This window comes from Sinohyriopsis cumingii, chromosome 3 (assembly GCF_028554795.1).
Source record: "Sinohyriopsis cumingii isolate HCF-2022 chromosome 3, ASM2855479v2, whole genome shotgun sequence".
Classification (NCBI taxonomy): Eukaryota; Metazoa; Mollusca; class Bivalvia; order Unionida; family Unionidae; genus Sinohyriopsis; species Sinohyriopsis cumingii.
This window is the reverse complement of record NC_142963.1, coordinates 47,944,562-47,969,588: the sequence shown is the minus strand read 5'-3', so window position 1 is coordinate 47,969,588 and position 25,027 is coordinate 47,944,562. Positions and strand designations below refer to the sequence as shown.

Sequence of the window (25,027 nt, the reverse complement as noted above, 5' to 3'; positions counted from 1 at the left end):
TTTTGAAGCTTTTTGACTGTCTCTCATTTACATCAGCAACTGAAGCATTTAAAAGCACATCATCTCCATATGGGAATTTCTGGAGCATGTAATCACAACCTGTATCATAAGAATCTCTAACATTATCATAAAACACCTTCACAGCAAGAACAGAATTGTGTTCTATGAATTCTCTTGCTTCTGTAACCAATAGCAAGATCTTCATTATCTTTCTATTACGAATTCCGTAAATAACACCTCTGCATTTATAACATTCATGTCCGCACTTTAGTTCTGCTGTAGATAAGAAGTTACCTTAGTATTGGAGTTCGTAAGACGAGCTAATTCGATGTGTTTCTTTGTTTTCAAGTGTTTCTCCACATCAAATTTACCACCATGCCCAATATTAAAATCGTTTCTGCACAGACTGCAATGAGCATGATGCTGCCCTAGAAAACAGGGACTTGTATCATTGCTTAAAACTGATCTGTCATACATGTACTATATAGTATATGTATGACAGATCAGTTTTAAGCAACAATATGAGCCCCTGTGCCCGATAATGGAACGATGTATTATGCCATTCAGGTGATCATCTTTGAAGGATTCGTTTTTTGTTGTTGTCTTTTTCTGACCACCTGTGAAATTCTTTGAAAACATGTGCTCTAACACAAACATCGACTAGAATACATCTGAAGACTTTTAGCACCAAATAGTAAAATTCTTTCCACACGGCCTGCAATAGACATCATGTGATGCTGCCCTCATGTCCTCATCTTTGGAGGATTCTGTTATTGTTTGTTTTATTTTTTGCCTTTTTCTAATCCATCTGTGAAATTATTTGAAAGGAGATATTTTTGCTCTCATACACACATTAACTAAAATAAATTATACATTTTAGCGCCAAATACCTATAGACTGGTTCTGTACTAAATATAAATAAAGGCATAATAAATTTTCTTGCTCATAACTGCAGTCATTCAAGAGCTTTAAAAGTGAATCTACAGATCAATCTTTAGTCCATAAAGTCAACTGACTTCACCACATATTCAAATTATAATTCAAACTGGTATTTTTTGTTCATGTCACTGGTTTCTTTACTCTTAGTAAATCCAGAAGTGTTTCATGAGAATAACCTATTGGGCTATTCTATTTAAGAACTAAAATTACAAAATAAAAATTTGGAAATTTTTTGTGTAATGGCACTGAATATTCCAAATGCAATTGAATAATACACAATACAGATGATAGCCAAGAAATGGCAAATGTTTCACCCATTTTATAATGGCAATATTTGCCAGTCAAATTCTATTTCACCAAATACTCAACTTGATTATAAATTATTAAAAATTTCAAATGTGGCCAAAAAAAATCTAAACAAGATTGCTCTTGCTAATTAGTAACCCCATGCAACATCTTTATCATAAAAGCTTAAATGCCAAATTTGATTAAAGTCTGATTAGAAATATGGCCTCATAAGAATAAAGACCAACCAATCAGATGCAAGATCACCTCCGAGTCAGTAATATGTGTACTTTTCACTCATTAATGAACTTTCCGAGATGTTTTTGGCTGATGAACATCTGGCTAGATGTTGAAAGAACGTATCCTTGAAATAAAAAGTAGAGAATAACACCTGAAAGCATTTGAAATATCCATTAATAATATGCACTTTCAATTTTCCCTGCAACTTTTTAATGAACAAAACTATTTATTTAATTTCTTGTCAATAGTATCAAACTATTCTATAAATTGCTATTAGGAATGTGTTGCCAGTGAAATTGTTATTATGTAACAATGTTAACCGTGTGCTTGAAAGCAGTTCAAATGGCCAGAATTTACATCCGATGACATTTTAGCATCCAAAAGAAAAGACAGTTGTTGTTGTTGTGGGGTTTAACGCCATTTTTCAGCACGATAGGCTATACATGGCGGCCAGTATTAATGGTGGAGGAAGAACCCGGAAAACCCCGGAAAGAACCACCGACCCACGAGAAGCTACTGGCAAGCTTTCTCACATGCCCACATTGGCTGAATCTTAGACTCGAACCGCCGCAGACAGAGGTGAGATGGCAGTGATCCGTAACGAAGAGCGCTTTAGACCACTCGGCCACTCGGGGCCCCCAAAGAAAAGAAAAAGACAGAGCTGTTCTAATAGAACTGATACTACTGTAATCTTCCAGTACTTAATGTGAGCACAGATGTTTGTCTAGGCTCTTGCACTTCGTTGCACATTACATGGAATTAAGTGCTACATCATAAGCATTCTTGGCAGTGGGAGTACCATCTTCCAGGACTTCAAATCTCTGGCTAAACTCTTGAATCTTTAAAGTCTAGTCTTCTGTTTTCTAGACACTGGACTTTCAGTTATTTTCATAATTATGGCCCTGTGCTTCAGTTTTAAAAATCCCACAGAACTTTCCTGCCTACAAAAGATCACATAAGGATGGGCTTCACACACTGTTAGGACTTGAGAGGTGAGTGAAAGAATGACCTGATATGGGTGGCAGTTGCATGGCCAACAACTGCACTTAGCTCCTGGAAAGAGAAACAATAAATATGAAATAGTTTGCAAATCTGTATAAAATCATGCCCCTATCACAACGGTTACTGCATGGGCAACATGTGTACAAAATTTAGTAAATTTCAACTCAGCAGTTTAGAATATAGAGATACAGACAGACAGACAGACAATATCACAATATCCCTATTAAAGTGTGCAGAGTTACAGTAAAGTTTGTATAACTCTTTTATTAATAACTCAGATACTTTCTTAACCCAGAAAAATATAACAACTCTGACAAATTAGTTAAGGAATTAATTTTTGAGGATAGTGAGAGGTTAAAAGATCAAAAGAAAATACTGAACAGGAAAAAAAAAGGAATTTTATGAAAAACTTTATAAAAGCAAAACTAACAGTAATCTATATAGGTATAACGGTACCAATTGCGCAAGTCCAGGTGGGCGGAGCTTAAGGTGTATGGAACATTGTATTCAGAATTAAAGAACAAAACTAGCTGTGATTGGTGCATTATGTAAGACTTGTACTTTCTGTTTGGCTTAAAAAAAAGTTGAGCCTCTTGGCAACATGTGAGTTTGTGTTAATTTCTATCTAGATCATATTTTGTATTTTTTATGATTTTTTTAAAATATGGTACACATGCCTGAAAATGTGCTTGTTGTGACTAGATAACTCTTACCCCTGTCTAGTTCCAGTAGAGTTATCTCTCTTAAATGCAATGGAGTACCTGGTTATGTCATTGTCAAATTGACAATCTAGCATTGTTCTATATGACAGCGTGTGACATGCATGCCCAAGTAGGACAGAAAGTATATTTATTTCACAAAACATTAGCATTGAGGTATATGGAAAAACAATTGGTACCGTGATACCTAAAGGAAAGAATAGCCTCACAGTGTTTCCATAGAAACGCATACATGTGGGCGGCATTTATGAACTATACTAGTTTGATGTAGGAAAACAAATGTATGCTGAACACTTTTGGTCAAATATTGAAAGTTCTTTAAGAATAAAATGTATGAAATCTTTAGAAAATAGCACAAGATGGCTTTGGATGGGGACTTTTGATAACTATAGCTATGATAGATATAGACTTGTGTTACCTGATGCCTTTATGTATGTGCTGTTACCTCCTAGATTGGAATGCATGCAACAAAATAAGTTATGTAAACATAATATAGTTGATTTTGGCCAAATATTGGCTATTGTACCTGCAAAAGATGAAAAATCATGTGTACAAAAACAACTATCTTGTTCTTGTAAGGCATGCCATAAACCAGGATAGAGAACATTCTAAGTACACTTGTAGATAGATCACTTGTACCATGTGGGATGTTCTGGCATGAGTAATTTTTAGGTAATTTATTAAGGATTTGGTATTCCTTCCCATTTTGATTTGAATTGTCCTGCTCTAATTGTCCCTTTTTTTTTTTTACACTCTCCTGCTTTGAAATTGTTCATGTAGTTAGTTCAGTTCTCTTGCATTCCCTTTTGTTGAAGTAGCAGTGAATACCAACAAACAAGAACAGTTTCCTTAAGTCAGCATTTCCCATTGGCACTTGTATAAGCCCAATTATAATCTACTATTGACTTTCAATTAATCCTATTTCTTTCTGTCAAGCTGCTCCTGTGGAATTTCCATGTTTGGTCCAACATTACAGAATGATAACCATTTTAGTCACACAGTGCGTATTCATTCCATTCAAATCCACACTGTTCTTGAAACTTTGCATCCCATCGCAAGAATCCAAATTGGCATGAGATGATATCTGCATGGTTATGGAAGGCTGCACTCTACATGCCGGCATTGTAGAAAATATGAACTATGTGATATGAAAGAGCTGCGTCATCTTAGAAATTAAAATTACATGACTCTTGAGGTCTCCACTAAACATAGGAGTCTAAATGTTAGGTTCTCACTTTGTCAGTAATGTATTTTGAGATAATTTAATTGCAATGAAGTTAATACAGGTTGTTGATGAACTCATCTATATTACATGGATAATGTATTCAAGGTTACCACACCTTATGTGTATCATTCAGTTATCTCCCTTACACCAGTCATAACATTTCAAGGAAATAAAATCTCACATTTTCAGTGACTGATTATGAAAATAAAGAGAAGATTTGTGAAGTATTATATTAGCCCTCAATCTTGATGCAAATGTAAGTAGAAGCAATTTGATAATTTCTCACAGTAAAGTTTACAAGTTTAAAAACTGATAAGGTATGTTCTGCTTGGCTCTGAGATAAGTTTCTCTCTATCTTATGCCAATTATTATTAAATTCTTATGTAGAAGAAATATACTTTATATGTATCTATATTATCTAAATTATTCACCCTTTTATATTAGATGGAAATGAACACAACTTCACTTGAAATTTGGGTCCTGTAAGGGATGTTATAGCACAGTTGCCTTTGGGCTGTCCTTGGACCTGTTGGGCCCTGCCCCATATATTTGTCCAAGGTAAGGTCATCAAACTTTCACTTCTCATTTTTCGCATTGCTGATTTTGCCACCTTTAATTCCTTTATCATAAGCTACCTCTCCCTTTTAGATAAACACTTTCCTCCTGTTTTTAACTCCATTTGATGTGCTATACTTAGTGTTTATATTTGGCATTTTTCTGTATTTTATTCCCCTAATTTCACCTCCCAATCCAAACATAACCACTTAGAAGCTGCGATTTACTATATTTGGTGACTGACTGGCTTATTGAAACAATTTTATTCACATTACAAAGGAGGAAAGCTTACTATTTGTGTTACAAAGAGGATGGGTAGGTGGACCTTTGTGTGAGGACTGGTGGTTAGTAACCTCTTGTATTTGTAGATAGTGTAAAGTGGTCAAAGCTTATACTTTATAATAAGATTGGGTCATGTCCACCTGTCTCTGATGTTAAGTTCTGCACCTACCAAACAAATATAAATTCCTTTCTTTTAGGTGAATTGTACATTTTGAAGTAGGACAGGTGCATACTATTTGGTACATTGACCTTTGACCTAGTTATTACATAATATGATATAATGTGATTTATCCCATATCACCTATGTGAAGTTCAATAATTGCTGATATGAATAAGATACAACTCATAGTTGAAAGAATTCATTTTATTTCAAAAGATGATTTTGATGGTGAAGCAAAAGTATGAAAACAATAGTTCAAACAGCTCAATGACATTTCTATACACATTCATATAAGACATAGGTTAGTACCTCATCAAATTGTTTTTCACAAATGAGACTAAGTATATTTGTTACTTATACAGTCCCGAACTATTTCACAGATTATTGGAAAAATTAAGGTTTGCTATAGGTATAACGGTACCAATTGCGCAAGTCCAGGTGGGCGGAGCTTAAGGTGTATGGAACATTGTATTCAGAATTAAAGAACAAAACTAGCTGTGATTGGTGCATTATGTAAGACTTGTACTTTCTGTTTGGCTTAAAAAAAAGTTGAGCCTCTTGGCAACATGTGAGTTTGTGTTAATTTCTATCTAGATCATATTTTGTATTTTTTATGATTTTTTTAAAATATGGTACACATGCCTGAAAATGTGCTTGTTGTGACTAGATAACTCTTACCCCTGTCTAGTTCCAGTAGAGTTATCTCTCTTAAATGCAATGGAGTACCTGGTTATGTCATTGTCAAATTGACAATCTAGCATTGTTCTATATGACAGCGTGTGACATGCATGCCCAAGTAGGACAGAAAGTATATTTATTTCACAAAACATTAGCATTGAGGTATATGGAAAAACAATTGGTACCGTGATACCATAAAGGAATACTTCTTCATGTGTGATGAAAAAAATTGAAGCTGCTAATAAAAACTTTTGTGATGGTAAGCTGACCTATTCTGAGTATGGTTTAGCATTAAAAAAACATGAACAATGAAACCAGTCCTATTTCGAATGAACTCAGTCAAATTTTTCAAAGTTTTTTTGCAAAGATTAGGGTGGGATTTTATATAGCTCTCTGAATTTTGGATAAGAAAACAAAACTCTGTACGAATTGCAGTCCCTGGGAATTATCACATGCATTAAGAAAGAAGATTTTGAAGTATTTGGAAGCCTTAATGTGGACTATAAAACAGCATCAGGTTCAACATCAAATAGAATTAAGAAGGTACTTCCTTCTATAATAAACGATAATTAGAAAGGTTTTATGAAAGGGAGACTTATTGGTCAAAACAGTAGAATTTTATAAGATTTTATGAACTACCTTAATGAAACAGATCAGTTTAGTCTTCTCTTATTTACTTATTTTGAAAAAGCATTTGACTGTTGAAATACTCTAAAATCCTTTAACTTTGGTGATTCTATTTGTCATCAATTCAGAGTATTTTGCAATAAGTCAAAATGCAGTGTCATTAACAATGATCATCTGTCTCGTTTCTTTCATTTAGAGAAAGGGTGCCACTGATGAAACCCACTAGCTCCATACTTATTTATTATAGGAATAGAACTTCTCTCCATTAATCTCAGTAATAAAAGAACTGTTACTGGTATCTTTTTAATGACAGAGAATTTAAACTGGGTCAAGATGCAGATGACGCCTTTTTACTACTGTATGGCTATCCAGTCTAATATGTATAATATCAAAACACTTAAGGATTCTGCATCAGTCTCTGGTTTATACTGTAATGTATTAAACTCAAAAACCATACTATGGATAGAAAGAAACAAATTTTCCGAAAAAGAAATATGCCCAACATTGAAATCATTTGGTTTATTTTTGTCCTTTTGACTTTTAGGAAAAGAGTTCTCTTTAAATCTTGACAATAAGTTAAATTAGGCAAAGAAATTAAAAGATGCTTAAACAAGTTTAATGCTGGTTGTTGGATGAGAAATCTGTACCCTTATTGGAAAAATAACCTTGATCAAATCATTGATTTTGTCCAAAAAAATTCACTTATTCTCTGCATTGTCCGATCCTCCATTATATATAGAAAATGAAATTGAATAAAATAGTTTTTAGGAGCAGAAAAATCGCAAGGGTTCAAAGAGATATACTTTAAGCCTAATCTACACAGGGTGGTTTAAGCATGGATTATGTTCTCTCTTTTATTCAATACATGAAGATCATTTGGATCAAATGCCTTATTGCAAATGAAAAAGGATTTTGGTCAAATATGGTTAGGAAAAACTGGAGGCATCAAGATATGAGAATAGGAGGGAAACAAAGTTAACAGAAACTTTTTATGTATTAGTAAAACATTTTAGCAAGACGTTACCCTTGCATTTGCAAGACAGAAAAATGAACCCTCTTCAGTGGAAGAATATTTGTCTCAGGATATTCTAAATTGTGTTTAGGATATTATTAACTTTCATTCCTAGACAAAATTGTGATCAAAGAGAACAACATGTGCCAAGAATCTTCCTTATAATCAAAGATTATTTTTAAATTTTGAAGCATAATGTCATAAGGCTGACACGTTTAATTTCATTGAATATTTCTCATTCCAAAAATAAATAAATATTTTATTAACACTCTGATGAATGTAAATCAAGAAAAAATGTGTCCTTAACAAAGAAGAATTTAAAATCTGTATATAAAAATTTGGTAAAGAGTTGAATAAATAATCCTAAAGCAAAAACATGAGGCATGATTAGCGACCAAATCTGAAGAAAAAAAATCTCTATGTTTAGCAAGCAATGTACACCAAAGATACAAACTTGATTGCCTATTATTTTCATGGTTCCCACACTTTTCTAAAGACAAATTTCCAGGTCATTTCCAGGGTTTTTAAAGGATGAAATTAATTTTTTCAAGGTTCACATACGACCTTTACAGAATGGAATTAAAGCACATTTTAGTTTATAAAACATGCATTTTCTAAATCTAAATATGTTTCTCTTTCAAGACTCTCCAAAACATCCAAGTTAGAAAAGATGATCATGTGCAAAACCATAAAATGTATCACACGAAACAAGTTTGATTATATTCCTAAAAATTGGCATGTAAAGTCATTTCAATGTACAAAATAAAAAATCTAACTTTATTTTGCTGACCTGCATCATGTTGCTAAATGGAAACAACATAATGAACATAAATTATGTTTTGTTTCCTTTCAAACCTTTAATTCTAAAGAATTCTATAGCAATAAATACATGCATCTTATAGAAAGTAAACATTTCCTATTACAATATTTTAAAAAAAACAACAAACGCAAATAATTAGAATCTTGTCTTGTAACAAAGAGAGTTTAACCCTGAATTTATCTGTGCCAATAAAATCCCAAACAAGATTTTTCAAGCGACCTAATCTCCTTAAGATGATCTGGTTAAAAATCCATCAGTTAAAAAACATTTTCAAAAGGGTTGTTTTACATTTTAACAAAAGACCTTCAAAATTATAAACTGTTGTATAAACAAAGACTGAATTTTCAGTAAAATCAACTTGTCTCCTTGTAATTCCTTAAACCAGTCCCCAAACCTGTACTGATACAGTGGCTCGAATCGTTTTTTAATATATAATACAAGGGATGACGATTTCTCATTTTAGTTCTGAGATTTAACAATTTGGACTACAAATTTCATTTAAAACGAATAGCAGTCCGTTTTCTAATCCGGGTTTCCTCCAAATATTCCCACCCCATTTTTCATATTTGGACATTTAGGATGGGGTGTGGAGTTGTTGCAATTGCATATATAAAAAAATTGAATTTGCCATCACCATGCAGTAGTGACATATGGCAGTCACTTACCAGTGGGTCTAGAAAATTTAAACTTATGTTATATCGACTTATACCTGCATGCGATCAATAGGAAAATGATTTAATTTCTTAGAAATGGCAGGTATTATAATCGTTATGTCTTTAATCCGCTGACAGACTAGACAAAACTAAGGCATTGATGAAACCTGACCCGGTACTCACCATTTACATTACTAGTCACTTCACAAATCTCAATTAGACACATGATATCAACAACAATCTCCATTTTTATGTTGTTGTAGAGAAATTCATTATACTGTATTAAAGTCAGATACTTTTTGTAAAAAGCAGCAATCTGGCCAGTCTGATTTATCAAGCAGAGAGCATACATCAATGTGGTAGTCACGTGATACAGCAAAACTCCAGAAGTCGTTTTCGGAATATATAAATATGGAAAATTGTATGTTGTTTCATCTAATATTTTTTGTGTGTTGAAAATGTGGGTTTTTAGATTTGTGTACTCATGCGGCTAGCAATGCAAGTCGCGAGTACCAGGTCACATTTCATCAACGCCATAGATTTATCTTGTCTTTCAGCAGATTAAAGACACAACAATTTTAATACCTACAATTTCTGAGAAAATAAGTTATTTTCATATCCATTTCATGTATCTTGATCTAACAATGTTTACAGTTTGCTAGGTCATCCGGTAAGCGGCTACGCTTTGCAACCACGATGTTTGCCTCTTGTGATGCTAGAGTGGTTTTCATGCCTTCCACGTAAGGAAAGATAAGGATATTGAGCTGTCTTTGAAAATAAAAGTCTACTACACAAATCTAATCCACTGAGTGTTTGGGTTGACCCAGCCTATATGTTTATTGCAAGCACCCAAGTGATATATAATGCACCCTCTGAATATTCTGGTTAGAATTTGATAAATTTATTTCACGATCAGTTTGCTTACGACTCTATTATGTGACTGTTTCGGGTGTCAAGTGGCGGCAGAAAATTACCGGGTGTTTTACAGCTTTCATCAATATTTGCGAAATTCAAGGAATTTTCATGGTCAGGAAAAAAAATGATAATTTCTCCCGACTTTTTCTGGATTTCCCGGTAGCGTGGGAACTGTATTTTAAATTGATGCAAAAAATTATTGTAACTAGTCAATTTTTTAAAAAAGTTAATGTCATTGATGACTACACATGTAATTTATAAACAAAAATTTGTAAATATCCAATACCTATGATATGATTGGCCAGTTACTGAAGAGTTTTGGAAATCCTTTCCTGCATGGATTAAGAAATATATACCAAATATTATGATTCAAAAAGAGACGTTTTCTTTAGAAATGACAAATGTGATGATTTTTTTAATTAAAAAGATGTTTTTATATTCCTAAATATAGACACATTTAATACAATAAAATCAATACCAACCTCCAAAGATGCATCACATATTGCCCGGATACCTGCAAGATATAATGATTATATTACAATAGTCAAGCTAGTTGTCCATAAATGAAACTAATGTGATAAAACTATTAATGTGCGTGTGTGATTTGGATTTTTAATGTAGCTTAAAAAAAAAAATCAGTCATATCTCATCGATGTCTGCAGTGTGGCAGTTTATAGTGATGTCTAGCAATGGGTCATCATGCCGCAGACATGTAGCATGATGTCACACAGTCACATTATCCTGACACCAGGCTGACCAGTCCTAACACTAACCTCCTAATGCTGAGCGCCAAGCAAGGGAACTGTTAGTACCATTTTTCTAAGTCTTTGGTATGACTCGGCCAGGGATGAAACCCACATCCGGAGCGGATGCTTTAACCACTAGGCGACCAGAGTGGTCGATAAAACTATTAATTATAGCTTCTATAAATCTAAACAGGGGCAGTGTGTATAATCCTTTGTGTTATTTAATGTATCGCAGCAAAGACCCATATATACCATTGGCAGACTAGTGTTTATGTTGTTCACTTTTCTCAAGATTACAGCAAACTAGGTTAAAGCATAACTGAGTCTACACTGTTTACAACTTTGTGACATTAACACTGGTGGATACGATAAGAGCATTTAGACTGTATCTGAGATAGTAAATTGCCAGTTATCTATACACTTATCATTCACTAATCCAAATTAATAAACCAGTCTACATATTCCCCAAGCCGTTATGTCTCTTCAATGGGTCACGGGTCACCAGGGGCAAAAATGATCAAATTTTAGAAGTAATTTTTGTGAGTAAATTTAATTTATCACAGATTATCCAGAAAATGTGTCTTATTGTATTTCATCCTGAATGATCTTCTTTTGACCCAAATTGCATCCATATTGGTAATCAAATTATAGGACCAGAGGGCCAGATTAATAAATTTGTAAACAAATAGGGTGAACAAATTATCAAAGATATTGTTTGCAACTGTTAGCACCATTTTTAAAAGTCTTTGATATGACTTGGTCGGTGTTCAAACCTGTGACCTTCCACATCCAAGGCAGACACTCTAACCACTAGGCCATTGGGGCGGTCTTTTTGCATCGTAAAATCGTGTTTTATTCATCAAGATGTATCCACATACCAAGTAAGCAACTACACTGAGAAACTAACCACTTTTTTGAAGAATAAAAACCATTTAACACCGAGTTTAATCGTGGGTGTGGTTCTATGTATATGCACACATGCATATGGATGCCAAAATGATTCATGCACATGGATGCCACAATGATTCCTATGTCAAGCTTCCACCATGGTGGGCTTGACAAACATTTGGGGTGGGGTGGTCTTATCTAATATGGGATTATCATCAGGGATGGGTTTTAGGATGGGCTTATCATCAGACATGGACTTATCACCTGTTATGGGCTTATCATGGACTTACCATCTGGCATGGGTTTATCACCAGGCATGGTCTTAGCATTAGATACAGACTTATCATTTATAATGGGGTTTTCATCTGGCATAGGCTTATCATTAGACATGAACCTATCATGTAGCATGGGCTTAACATCAGACACGGACTTATCATCAAGCATGGGTTTATTGCTAGACAGAGTCTTAACATCTGGTATGAGCTCATCATCAAAGACTTAACATAAAGTGTGGTCTTATCATCTGGCATGGGCTTATCATCAGACATGACTTATCTAGCATGGGTTTTCCTCCAGGCACAGCCTTATAATCTAGCACAGACTTATCATCTACCATGGACTTATCTGCCAGGCATGGTTTGATCACCAGACATGGACTTACAATCAGGCATGGTCTTGTTATCTAGCACGAGCTTATCACCAGGCATGATACTATCATCAGACAGGGACTGTTCATCAGGGTTTACTGGTGATAAACCAAGCATATATCATCAAGTATGGTCAAGATTGTTATTGCTGACCTATGAATAAATGTGACAGAAACATCTGTTGTTAACTACCTAATTTAAGGCTGGAATAAAACATCTCATAAAGGAAACGTTTAAATACTGTCATGAACATATTTAGCTTTTAGAGGATAAACTCTGGTGAACCAGCAGCAGTGTGGAAGAAACCTATATAAAGAAAGACTGCATCTAAAATTAGAAATAAATATTATTATTATTATTATCATTATTATATGAATTAGGTTTAGGTCCATCCTCTCTCCAATTAATTTTGAGACTTGTCCCTGTCGGTCTATAAAAGAAAAGTGCCTTCTCCCTATTAAGTCTGACCTCTGCTATGCTGTTTGGTTTAAATCCTTACGTTCATGGTCTAGAATAGGTCTAAAATGGAAAAGGGGAGGAGGACTGCTTTATACTACAGTAAACCTGACTTGAAAGGAAAGCTTTTTTGGAAGACTACCTGCTATTTAAGAACTGAACCTCAATGCACAGATCAGCATTTATAATGAGAATACTTGTCTTGCACAACCATATTCAGTAGGCTAAAGGGTCGGGGCAGTGGTGGTGCCTGTATTGTATGGCCATATTCAGTAGGCTAAAAGGGTAGGGGCAGTGGTGGTACCTGTCTTGTATGGCCATATTCAGTAGGCTAAAAGGGTGGGGGCAGTGGTGGTACCTGTCTTGTATGGCCATATTCTGTAGGCTAAAAGGGTGGGGGCAGTGGAGGTGCCTGTCTTGTATGGCCATATTCAGTTGGCTAAAAGGGTGGGGGCAGTGGTGGTGCCTGTCTTGTATGGCCATATTCTGTAGGCTAAAAGGGTGGGGGCAGTGGTGGTACCTGTCTTGTATGGCCATATTCAGTAGGCTAAAAGGGTGGGGGCAGTGGTGGTGCCTTGTCTTGTATGGCCATATTCAGTAGGCTAAAAGGGTGGGGGCAGTGGTGGTGCCTGTCTTGTATGGCCATATTCTGTAGGCTAAAAGGGTGGGGGCAGTGGAGGTGCCTGTCTTGTATGGCCATATTCAGTTGGCTAAAAGGGTGGGGATATCTCAAAAGCTTATCCAAACTGGATAAAGGAATGGGGGAATCTCAATATCATATCAAGTTGGCCAAAGGGGTAGGGTATTTTAATACCAAATGCCTATATGTTTGGGGGTATCTCAATATAATAGTCAGTTGGCTAAAGGGGTGGGGGTATCTCAAAATCATATTCAGTTGGCTAAAGGTGTAAGGGTGCCTCAATATCACATCTAGTTCTCTAAATAGGTGAGGGTATCTCAATATCATTTCCAACTGGCTAATTTATTTTGGTTATCTTAGTACAATATACAGTTGGCTAAGGAGTAAAAATATCTCAGTATTAAATCCTGCTGGCCAAAAGGGGTGGGAATATCTCAACATCATATCCAATTGGCTTAAAGGGTGGGGTATCTAAATACATACACAGTTGGCTAAATGGGTTTGGGTATCTCAATTAGAGCTGGTTACCATGAACAATTTTGTACCATGGCATGTCTGAACATAGCGCGATATACATCAGGTTATACCACAATTGTATTAGAGACCAACAATTTAATTTTCTGAGGCAGGGGCCTGTGACTTTAAAAACCATTTCCATCGAACAAACAGCTGGAAAAGATACCTTGCTGATTCATAGCAAAAGAACACCACATTATATCCATTAAAATAACTGAAATCAATTAATTATCTTGAGATAATAGGAAATAAAATGTCTTGGATTGAAAGAAAATATGTCCCCCCTCCTAAAATGGCCAGTACCTCACAGGAGATGAATTTCCCATGTGTATGTTTATATAACTGTGCAAACAAATATTTTATTGATGAAACTGCTTTCTAAATTTGCTGATTCTTATACAACAGCGTATCATATATTTACAATAATGTTTTGGTACTAATAAAAAGGACTGTCATATGAGCTGCAATGTGAGAAAAAAAACCTATAGACATAAAATGGACATTGTGAAACTTAGCTTATTCTAACAATGATGTTTCCTGAATACAATACAGTTCATTTCAAACAAATATCATGAATACACTGTTAGCAGATACATAATGATTTAAATGTGTAATGATGCAATGCAATAAAATAAAAAATTCCTTTGTCCTTTGTTTTCTTGCATTGTGGCCCATATGTATCAAATATTCAAACTCTGACTAAGCAATAAACCCACTTTTAAACTTTTCTAAAAGTTGCTTGGCTTTAACCTCTCCCAGCTTGGGTATAGACTGGATGGTGGTCAGCAAACACTCGTCAAGGTTGGATGCTTTTCTCTTTTTACAGAATGGGTTTACATCTTGATGGCTATCTGTATGGACCTTGAAATGGATAAGACACCAATAGTGTTGTACAATGCTTAGACATTTTATTTTTAGTAATACTGCTTCTTGGCGATTATGATTTTAAACATCTCAAATTTTAGAAGGTACCTACAGTTTTAAGCAGGCAAAATTTCTTTGTTCCTGCACTAGATGCATACTATAGATCTATGACTAGAAGCCTTTGTCATATTATGATACTTGCAACTAAAAAACTGGATAGTTTGGAAACTATTTTTATTATAAATAGTCATTAAAATGATAGTTGTAGTAAAAATGTTTAACAGTTATTACACAAAACATAAAAATATTACTTACATTTTTAAAAACCTTTTTCAAACAAATCTCATACCTTCTTGTACATCAAACTTTATACAAAAATTAATTAGCATACCATACCTACAATTAAAGAAATAAGGTCATATACCGTAAATACTCACTTATAAGTCAAGTCTAACTGCAAACAACAAAGACCCTGATTTGCCATAGCATAATGCACCTGCAGTTCAGGGTCTATGTTGTTTGTTCCACTAATTACTCCTAACAAACTGCAGAGACCCATTATGCGATGGCAGATCTGGGTCTTTTCAGTTGGACTCATGTTATAAGTGAGTATATACAGCAAATAGTCAACTTCTCAAGCACAACCTACTTTCTTAGCTGGCATATGGTACTGTTGTGCCAAATATTAGTTTAGAGGGATGGAATATATCCTAAAATCGACTCCTTGTCCACAAGTATAATTAAATACAGTTTCACAAAATTCCAGATTTTTTCTCCATACTTTGCATAATATTCTAGGCAATTAAGAGACAGTTTTACTTCGCCATCAAATTCTAAACTTGAACCAGGCAGCCAGGCAATGGATTTTTTCTCCAATGTAAATAGCCTAGGCAATGGATTTTTTCTCCAATGTAAATAGTGAACATTTATTGTTGTTGTTTGGCCAGAATTGATAGTGATCAACATGACTGTGTAAGCATTTTTGACAGCTAATAATAGTCCTCATATGCCGTGTCAGGGCTGCCTCGGAATTTCTCAGTGGGATTACAAAACATCATTATGGCAACACTTTCAGCAGCTAATGATGCTTCTCATATGCTGTGTAAGAACTGCCTGGGAACTACTTGGAGGGGATTAAGAAACATAACAGAAATACTTTGGCCTTCTACTCATACTTCTCTTATCAGTGTTTTCTCTAGAAAAGCAAAAGGGGATGGGTGCTGGCCATGTGGAGTTTGGTGCTGGCCATGAGGATTGTTGCTGTTTATGTGGGGCTGGGTTCTGGTCATGAGGGGATGGGTGCTGGCCATGTGGGGCTAGGTGCTGGCCATTAGTGGTAGGCTCTTAGTCAAAGAAGGCAGGGTTTTCTACAAACTGAATGCCTGCTTTTTACTACACATGAAATATTGATGATTAAAAAAATTAATTTCTTATGCAATGATGAATGCTCCATTTGAACATCTCAAGAAGAATTGAGACAAAGGAATGATTGAGTTTTAATCAAGAAAATCATTTTCATTGTTAAAGAGAGAAAGGGTGAAAGTATGTGATGAGAAAGAACAAAATACATTTGAAATACTTGTGACTCTAGGTTAAATAAGCAAACACCAGACATACAGAAAACTAAATATTTCTGGGTATCTCTGATCTTAAACCAACAGTAACTTAATTTCAAGCGATCAATTACAATTAATTTACTGCATCAGCCTTGTTAGTACAATATATCTCTTGGAAAGAAAAAATGCTCCACTTTTCTTCTGAGATATTCCAAGCATAGCAATGGCCTCATGGAATTTTGAATTCTGATGATCAGTTATAACGTAGTAATTAAAAATGCAAGAAAAGATTATCAAATGAGAATTAACTTTGATACTGAAAAAGTATGTTGCTGAACACAGAAAGCACAATAAAGCAAAAATTTATGTGACCATTTAGGGACTGTTCCAATAAAAATTACTGGAGACCCATGTTCAGTAGTTGCCCATAGATGCATTTTAAATGTTGGCCTTTGAACTGGTTACCCTGGCATATATTAAAGCAAAATAACATGCCTTCTCTGGGTAACATGTACGTTTAAATTCAGGAATTCAAGACAACCATTGTGCCAGCCATATTGGATAAATGATTGACACCATTTCATTTAAAATCATTTAGATACCATAAAAGGTTTATTGATATTTTACAGATGGTCTACATGATGATCTTACTGATGTCAATTTGCATCAATTTCATTCAAGAAGAACTAGACACCTTAAGAACTCTTCTAATGAAAACCCATGGCCAAATTATTTTCCCATTATGATTTTCCAGATGGCCACTGTGGCAGTGAAGAATAGCCATAACAATAATTTTAATATTGCCTAATTGGCACCATTTTAATTTAGGACCAACAAGGCATTATACAAAGTCTTCTGATGAAAACCCCTTTGATGACATAACTTTCCAGTCTGAAGGAGTAAGCCATGGTGGCCAAACTGGATATAAGATTAACACCACTTTTTGAACCAGACATGATAAGAAGTCTTCTGGTTAAAACCACATGTCAAAGATATTTTGTTCAGGAGGCATAGCAAATGACATGATTTTAAAGAGGACTGCTGTGGTGGCCATATTGGATAAAAGATTGATGTAAATGAAGCTTGATGTAGATCTGCCATGTTGCTTCAGTACATCATTTGGCCGTAGAGAAAATACTATATATGCTTTGTCAGGGCTGCCTGGGAGTACATCATTCTGCTATAGAGAAAACACTATATATGCTGCGTCAGGGCTGCCTGGGAGTACATCATTCTGCTATAGAGAAAACACTATATATGCTGCGTCAGGGCTGCCTGGGAGTACATCATTCTGCTATAGAGTAAACACTATATATGCTGTGTCAGGGCTGCCTGGGAGTACATCATTCTGCTATAGAGAAAACACTATATATGCTGTGTCAGGGCTGCCTGGGTGTACATCATTCTGCTACAGAGAAAATACTATATATGCTGTGTCAGGGACTTGTGAGCACATCATTATGCTACAGAAAAAACATGATATGTGCATTGTCAGGGCAGCCTGGGAGCATGCAAATGGGATTAATTAACTGGGTTTACAGTTAGTAAGTTGATAAGTAAATGTAGTGGGACTGCTATAGATTACAGACCCAAGCAAAGCACAGCTTGGTGACAAAACTAAATTATTAATTTTTCTTTAGACCAGTAGTAATTGTAATTTTGAATTATAAAGTTTCTTGGTGCTACAAGTCCGCTGGAATAAATATTTTGGAGATGTTCAATAATAAGACAACAGTAACCGATGAAATATTGACTCTATGTTGTATTGTATTTGCTTTCATTCTCTCTAAGATCAAGAAGGAGGCATAAAATTGCACAAATAGTCCAGTAAATTTTCATATTGTCATAGGCTACTAGAAAAGAGATTTTTCCATCACAAACTTTTTAATGATGTGTAGTTACGTATTCCGATATTTGCTGCTACAGTATGCATGTCCAAAGATGAAGACCCCTTGTGTTCCTCATCTTTCACCTGTGAAACCAAGAAACCATGAAACCAACCCTGGTTACATTTTGGACGGATCGACAACATCAATCAGAGCCAAGCTCTCCAAAATGGTCAATCATACATAAAAGTGAAAATTGTTCCAGATGAGAAAACCACCAAAACAAAGACCAGGTTTTTATCTACAATCTACACAGTTGGGCCTGTGTTATAAGCCAAGATAGTGCATAGTGTACTTACAATCTGTGCCAGAAGTCCAGCAGCCTCTTGCTGACCAGGTACAGCCAATAGCACAAAGCCCAGCTCCAGCATGACAAACTTCTGCAGTGACTGAAAATATTGAGTACTGGATGGTGTCTTCTCTGCCAATACAATTATCTGCACCTTGTTGACCTGAAAAAGATAGTGGACAGTTTGATGCAGTTTATGAAGACTGAGCAGATTAACTGGTACATGAATGTTTATGAAGATTCTGCAGAGTAACTGGTACATGAACATTTATGAAGACTGAGCAGAGTAACCGGTACATGAAAGTTTATGAAGACTGAGCAGAGTAACTGGTATACGAATGTTTATGAAGACTCGGCAGAGTAACTGGTACATGAATGTTTATGAAGACTCAGCAGAGTAACTGGTAAATGAATGTTTACGAAGACTCAGCAGAGTAACTGGTACATGAACGTTTATGAAGACTCAGCAGAGTAACTGGTAAATGAACGTTTATGAAGACTTGGCAGAGTAACTGGTACATGAACATTTAACATTCATACATAGACTCTATATGGGTCCTTGAAGCCAAGATTTGCATCCATATACACACAATTTGTATTATTGAAAAGGCCAGTAAGAAAACACATATTTTAAAAGCTTTAGGTTGACATGTGTCAAAACAGGAAAAAAAGCTGCACAAAGCAAGACATTTAATGGTTGAATAAGTAGACATATGTCAACAATGAAAGCCTCTCAGCCATCCCTGTTTTGTATAAATGTAATGTTTCCCTATATATCCAAAGATCTTGTATCCTAATCTGCAAATACTCTTGTAACAGAGGACATGCCAGCTTTTGTTTACAAGTCTTTTTTCATAAAGTTTTTAAAAGAATGATTCATCATAATGGATGTATTCAATAAAAGTGCATTGCAAGTTCCCGATAATATATAACTTTATTTTTTTAATGCATTATTATAAATATTGGCTAAGGTGTGTTAAGCTTAAAAAATTGGTATTTCAATACATAATACTAGTAAAGAATACAAAGGTTTCAGCACTTTCACTGTGGCTCATTCCAAATGAAATTAAAACTATAGGTATATCAACATAGGGATTAGGATGGGGTGGGTCAAAGACTAATATTATAACAATTTGACCCAAAGTCCTAAAATGTAAGATGCTGAGCCTGATAGTTATGCGGTGGAGGTGGGTGGGAGACATCCTCCTCTTCCCCACTGTAACTGTCTGTGTCAATGTCTTACTTGGCTTCACTATTGTACCCCCATCACTACAACCATTTACTGATATTTTTAATTTCATTTGTAAGTAGCCCTTGTAGATAGCCTAACCTGCTAATAAAAACAAATTCTCTTCGAGAATACTTATCCAATCAAAATACTTTAGGAGAATTACTACTACCTAACAAATCCAGCCCTCCCAGATACTATATTAAGCGAAAGAGAGCTAAAAGTTGTCTGCCATCCTATGTGGCAGTCAGGCAGAGTTATCTCCCCTTATGTATAATACTTTGTGGCAAAGCCTAAGAACCTCTCAATTACTAATTTTGCTCATGCCAAGAAGCACATACTCGTCATGAGAGACATTGCAAAAGCCTGAATCTACGTGGAAGATATACCACTACAAGATGGAGTAGTTTTTTATTTCAAAAAGAAAGTATACTCCATCTATATAATTTTTTCTCTTTCTGACATGACAAAGTTCTGCCTTTACAAGTTGCTAACACTTTGTCATCATCACACATTTAGGTACTTGCATGTGGAAATTAAGCGACTTTACATTCAGTTCAGGCTATAATTATTATATATATGCAAGTCTCTTGTGCTTATGTAACTCCTACATATGTATAATTCCATTATGAATGGGTACATATCGGCAAGTTTCTATTCCAAGGCATTCATAGTGTCTGGGCACCAACGTCAATGTTTTTGCTTGTAGGGATGGTCAATGGGCTTTTTTCCCTGCAAGTATTGCCTCATAATATATATTGTAGCACCTACTGTGTAGGTCTCTATAATGGTGCCTCTGATCTCTTTTCTTTGGAGGTCTTTTGTGTGCAATATACTCTTGTATATTTCTGTATTTCTTCTGCTCTGGTCATACAAGTACAGGTCAGTGCTCCATACATGTTTTATTCAGTTGCATCTTGACTTGCATGTTTTTACAGGTGACATTTGAATCATGTTTATCTGCATAAATATTCCATCATATTTAATGAGCACTTAGTTGTTCACAACAGTAGCCTATCTGATTTCACAACTTAGGTTTGGGCTACATTATTTATATGTGTGCATGTTTTTATGCTCTAAAGAAACTCTTATATACGTATAATTCCATCTTTTCTCATACATACAGGTGAGTTTCATTTACCATGGTATTCTTAGCCTTGGAACATCATGCTTCAATGATTTTATCTGTGCAGGCCACCCTTGACCTTCCCAATAGGTAGCCTTGTATTGAGATCATCTGCATTCACTTTTTTTTCTGGTAACCTTCATTTGGTATAGCTCTATGCCTACACAGTATTCAAACATCATATGCAGGCCCACAAGGTTATAACTTCTCCCCTATGCAGATAGTATTGTCATTGTATTTTACCAGTATGCTTCATTGCTTTATTATACTGTTATCAATTTCTGGGTCAATCTTGTCATGCTTAGCTCTGCGCGGACATTGTGTTCTAAAGACAGGTGCAGGGTTACAGTTTAGAACTATGGGCAAAGCGCGATCAACACACACCTCAGAACAAGGACATCACCACTCTGTCAGTTAAACAAGCACTAATTCCCAAAAGGGTTCAACAATACTGAAAGATAGTTCAGGAGTTTTGTTATGACTTTATGGTCTTAAGCTAAGTAACAGAAAAGACTGAAAACCAATAAGTTTAGAAAATTCAACAAATAATTGTGAATTTAATCCCAAATAGTCGTAAAAATTCTATCACAAGTTCAAGAGTATACAGTGTTCCAAATGAATTCCAGTGGCGTTCCAAATGAAGTTCAATCTTGAATGTGCTGATGTACCAACATCCTGGAAGGTGGTGATGTGCTAACAGTCTTCATGTACTTATTTCTTTTTAGTATAGAACATGACAAACATCAAGCAGACCAGGAATTTCAAGGGTAGAACCAATGTCCTCAACTCAGGTTCAAGTAAACATGTTTTAAAATATGACATTAGTTTGGCAGGCCCAAACTCCAACCCTCAGTGATGGACAAAGGTCCATCACACAAAACAAATTCAATATACATAACAGTTTCCATTATATATTTTTTGCAGAAACAAATTTCTGGTGCACCTTTCTAAGTTTAGCTAGTTTCCTCCTGAGGGCTCCCTGGGAAACAAGGTCTGCCTCACTGGCATACAGCACCCCAATATGACTGGCTGGGTGGAAGTCGACCAGGCCAAGGCTGTCTTCATACAGGATATTCACACTACCTATACAAATCAGAAAATCAATCAATAAGTCTGCCAGTAGGTATTATTTATTTCATTGCAAATTAATATTTTCTGATGATCTGATTCAGTAGTCAGTCAAAAGCTTTTTACAATGGTAATATCTGACTAAAATTTTCTATATACATGCAAATAAGAACACAAGACTCTTAGTCAAAACTCTTTAAAACGTTTTGTGTACATAGCTGAGAAAATCTTAAAGCCTGTTGTCCAGAAAAGCTCAAATTATTGGTCAGGGTAGTGAAATATTTTAAGACGCATGTCTGTGAGAAGTTAGTTTTTGTTAATTAGAAGCTGAACAAATGCAGATTTCTAACTCTGATTTACAGCATGCACCGTGGCCCCGAGCGGTCTAAAGCACTCACCTTTACCGATCACTGCCATCTCACCTCTGTCTGCGTGAGTTCGAGTCTCAGGCTCGGCTAATGTTGGTACGTGAGAAAGCCTACCAGTAGCTTCTCGTGGGTCGGCGGTTCTTCCCAGGATTTTCTAGGGTTCTTCCTCCTCCAGTTATATTGGCCACCAAGTATAGCCTATCTTGTGCTCAAAAATGAGAGTTAAACCCTACAACAACAACAACAACACCTATAGGTGCAGCTATGTGAAAGAACATTAGGATAACATGGACATATTCTGACTAGAACAGTAATTCCAACCGTGGATGTACGAACTGCTGTTTACAACAAAGATATGCAAATTACTTGCAGTGTTCTTTGTTTTTATTTGTGCACATGTGTATGCAAATTAGTAAAGATGTTTCCAGGTGAGGGCATCATGTGACAAAATGACATAATCACCTCAGTATTCTCTCTTCCGTGCAAGTTCAGAAGCATCATTCATAAAAAATGTATTCAGGACCCTAATCTGGCATCAATCATCCAAGTATTATATAGCTTTCAATAACATAACAAGTATGTTATTGTAGCTTTAAAAAAATGCTTTGTCTCGCTATAAAAGTAAAAATTCACCAGTTTTATGACAAGTAACATAAGTATGCAATGTTCTATGTAGTGGTTGGATTTACCCCAGGTTATTTATCATAAGAGGGCAATTCTGACCATGAATAAAAATCTTAAAGAAAATGTAGAATTATGTTTAGTTTGTATTGAACTTTGAAGAAGAAAATAAACAGGAATAAATATGTAAAGAAAAACAAGTAATTAAAAAACTAAAGGCATAAATCTAAATAAAATAAAATGTTATTCCTCTCCACAATTATCTTTATAACAATATCGCTTTCTATCTGCTATCTCTCTATCTGAAACAAAATAAAAACAATTTAAAGCTTTTAAATCTGTCAAAATAAACAAAATCTTTGTATTTTACAGATGAAACGTGTATATGTACGGTCCATATATGGTGGTCGGAATTACACATATCAGAGGTCGGAATAAGCCAAACACGGTCGGATTTACCACACATGTATATAGTCATAATAAAGTCATTTTTTTAGTAAGATGAACTCAAATTATATGCTTTTTGAATAATGAAACGTGTTGCATGAAGCCGATTTACTGCTTCCCGTGTTATAGTTAGGTACACGGTAATCGGCTTCAATAATGAAGTTGTCGATCTTATGTCAACGACCAGATTACCCTACTGACATTTGTCACATTTTGTTTTCGTCTGTGTAAATTCTTTCGTTCTAGGTCAACATTATTTTTACAAATGAGCAGCTCTATTCATACATGGTCAAGCCAAAACGATCATAAATTCAGTTTTTTCTATATGTTTCACGAGTTTAAAGTAAAATGAAGTACGGTACAATTCGGCCTCCTGACATTGTGCCTATTGCGGCATACCTTTCTCCTTTTCGTCACACAGCTGCTGTGCATCAATATAGGGCAGATTCTATTAACATTGTTTTATCTGTTAAATTAATTTGATAAAACGTCAGACTCCTGTGGTAGTACACACACAGTACACACACACACACACAGACATTTTATTAGGGCAAGGCACTATGCCATCTAGCCTAACATAGACCTTGACAATGACATAAAGCAATCCGAAAATGGTGCTTGCGGAAACCACAGGGGCTCGTTACAAAGAAAATCAAGGGATGGAGGTTCTAACCTGTAATAACAATATTACAGGTTAGAACCCCCATCCCTTGATTTTCTTTGTAACGAGCCCTTGTGGCGGAAACAAGTGTCCCGGACCGAAGCAGTTGGTGTTTTGTTTCTTTACGTTTGAACTAGTATCTATCACCTTGCAGACCAGAAGATAAATCTGTATTTCTCCATCTTCCACTTAAAATTATGTGCCCAACTGGAACCCTCAAAGTCGATTTGACAGGTGTTTGCGTCAACTGAAAGTCATTTGAACAGCCCGCCATTCATGAAACCGGATTTTCTTTAGTAAGAATATCATGATCATGAAGACGCTTGTTTGGGCTTTTCTTACAGAAGAACACTATTGCATCGTACACACACACACACACAGTAGTGTACTGAACGGGAGGGTGGAGCAGCGATCTCGTTTGGCGCTCAGCATTGTGAGATTACTGTTTGGACTGATCGGCCTAGTTTCAGGTAGACCAACAATATAGGTCTTCTTGTTTTTTTCTTTCTGACAGCGGTCAGAAAAGAAGAAGAAGAAAAAAAAAAAAAAGCGGAGACCTACTGGTTGGTCTAAGTTTCAGGATAATGTGACTTCGTGGGACATTATGCTACATGTCTGCGGCATGATGCCCACGTGGTAGACATTACTATAAATTGTCACACTGCAGACATCATAGCGATATATGACTGAAAAAAATTGTTAAAGCTATGTTAAAACTCCAACATTCGCATACTGGCGCCAAAACAGCTGATAAATGGTATTTTTCGAAATTGACAAAAATTGTGTTTGTAAATTTGTTACTCTTGAATCCCAGCTTTTCAGCAAATTACATAGCACATCCATATAACAAGAATTTGCAAACTCATTTCTGTTGCCAGTGTGTGCTTCAAGAATAAATTGCTACCATT

The 25,027-nt window shown here is 35.5% G+C and overlaps 1 protein-coding gene across 2 annotated transcripts; it reads right to left on the bottom strand.

Annotated features, from left to right (window-relative positions):
* Positions 1 to 1,670: 1,670 nt before the first annotated feature.
* LOC149802810 (Fanconi anemia core complex-associated protein 24-like) lies at positions 1,671 to 24,400 on the bottom strand. 2 transcript variants are annotated; one of them, XM_089952248.1, is made up of 6 exons: positions 24,267 to 24,400; positions 21,898 to 22,037; positions 18,611 to 18,763; positions 14,722 to 14,866; positions 10,595 to 10,626; positions 1,671 to 2,517 (listed from the first exon to the last, which is right to left on the bottom strand). In XM_089952248.1, the coding sequence occupies exons 1-6, from the start codon at positions 24,391 to 24,393 to the stop codon at positions 2,443 to 2,445; spliced, it is 672 nt and encodes a 223-aa protein (XP_089808374.1). In that variant the 5' UTR covers positions 24,394 to 24,400; the 3' UTR covers positions 1,671 to 2,442. The 2 variants fall into 2 exon arrangements, with proteins under 2 accessions (XP_089808374.1, XP_089808376.1); XM_089952250.1 differs by lacking the exon at positions 24,267 to 24,400 and adding an exon at positions 22,421 to 22,569.
* Between the last annotated feature and the right edge of the window lie 627 nt (positions 24,401 to 25,027).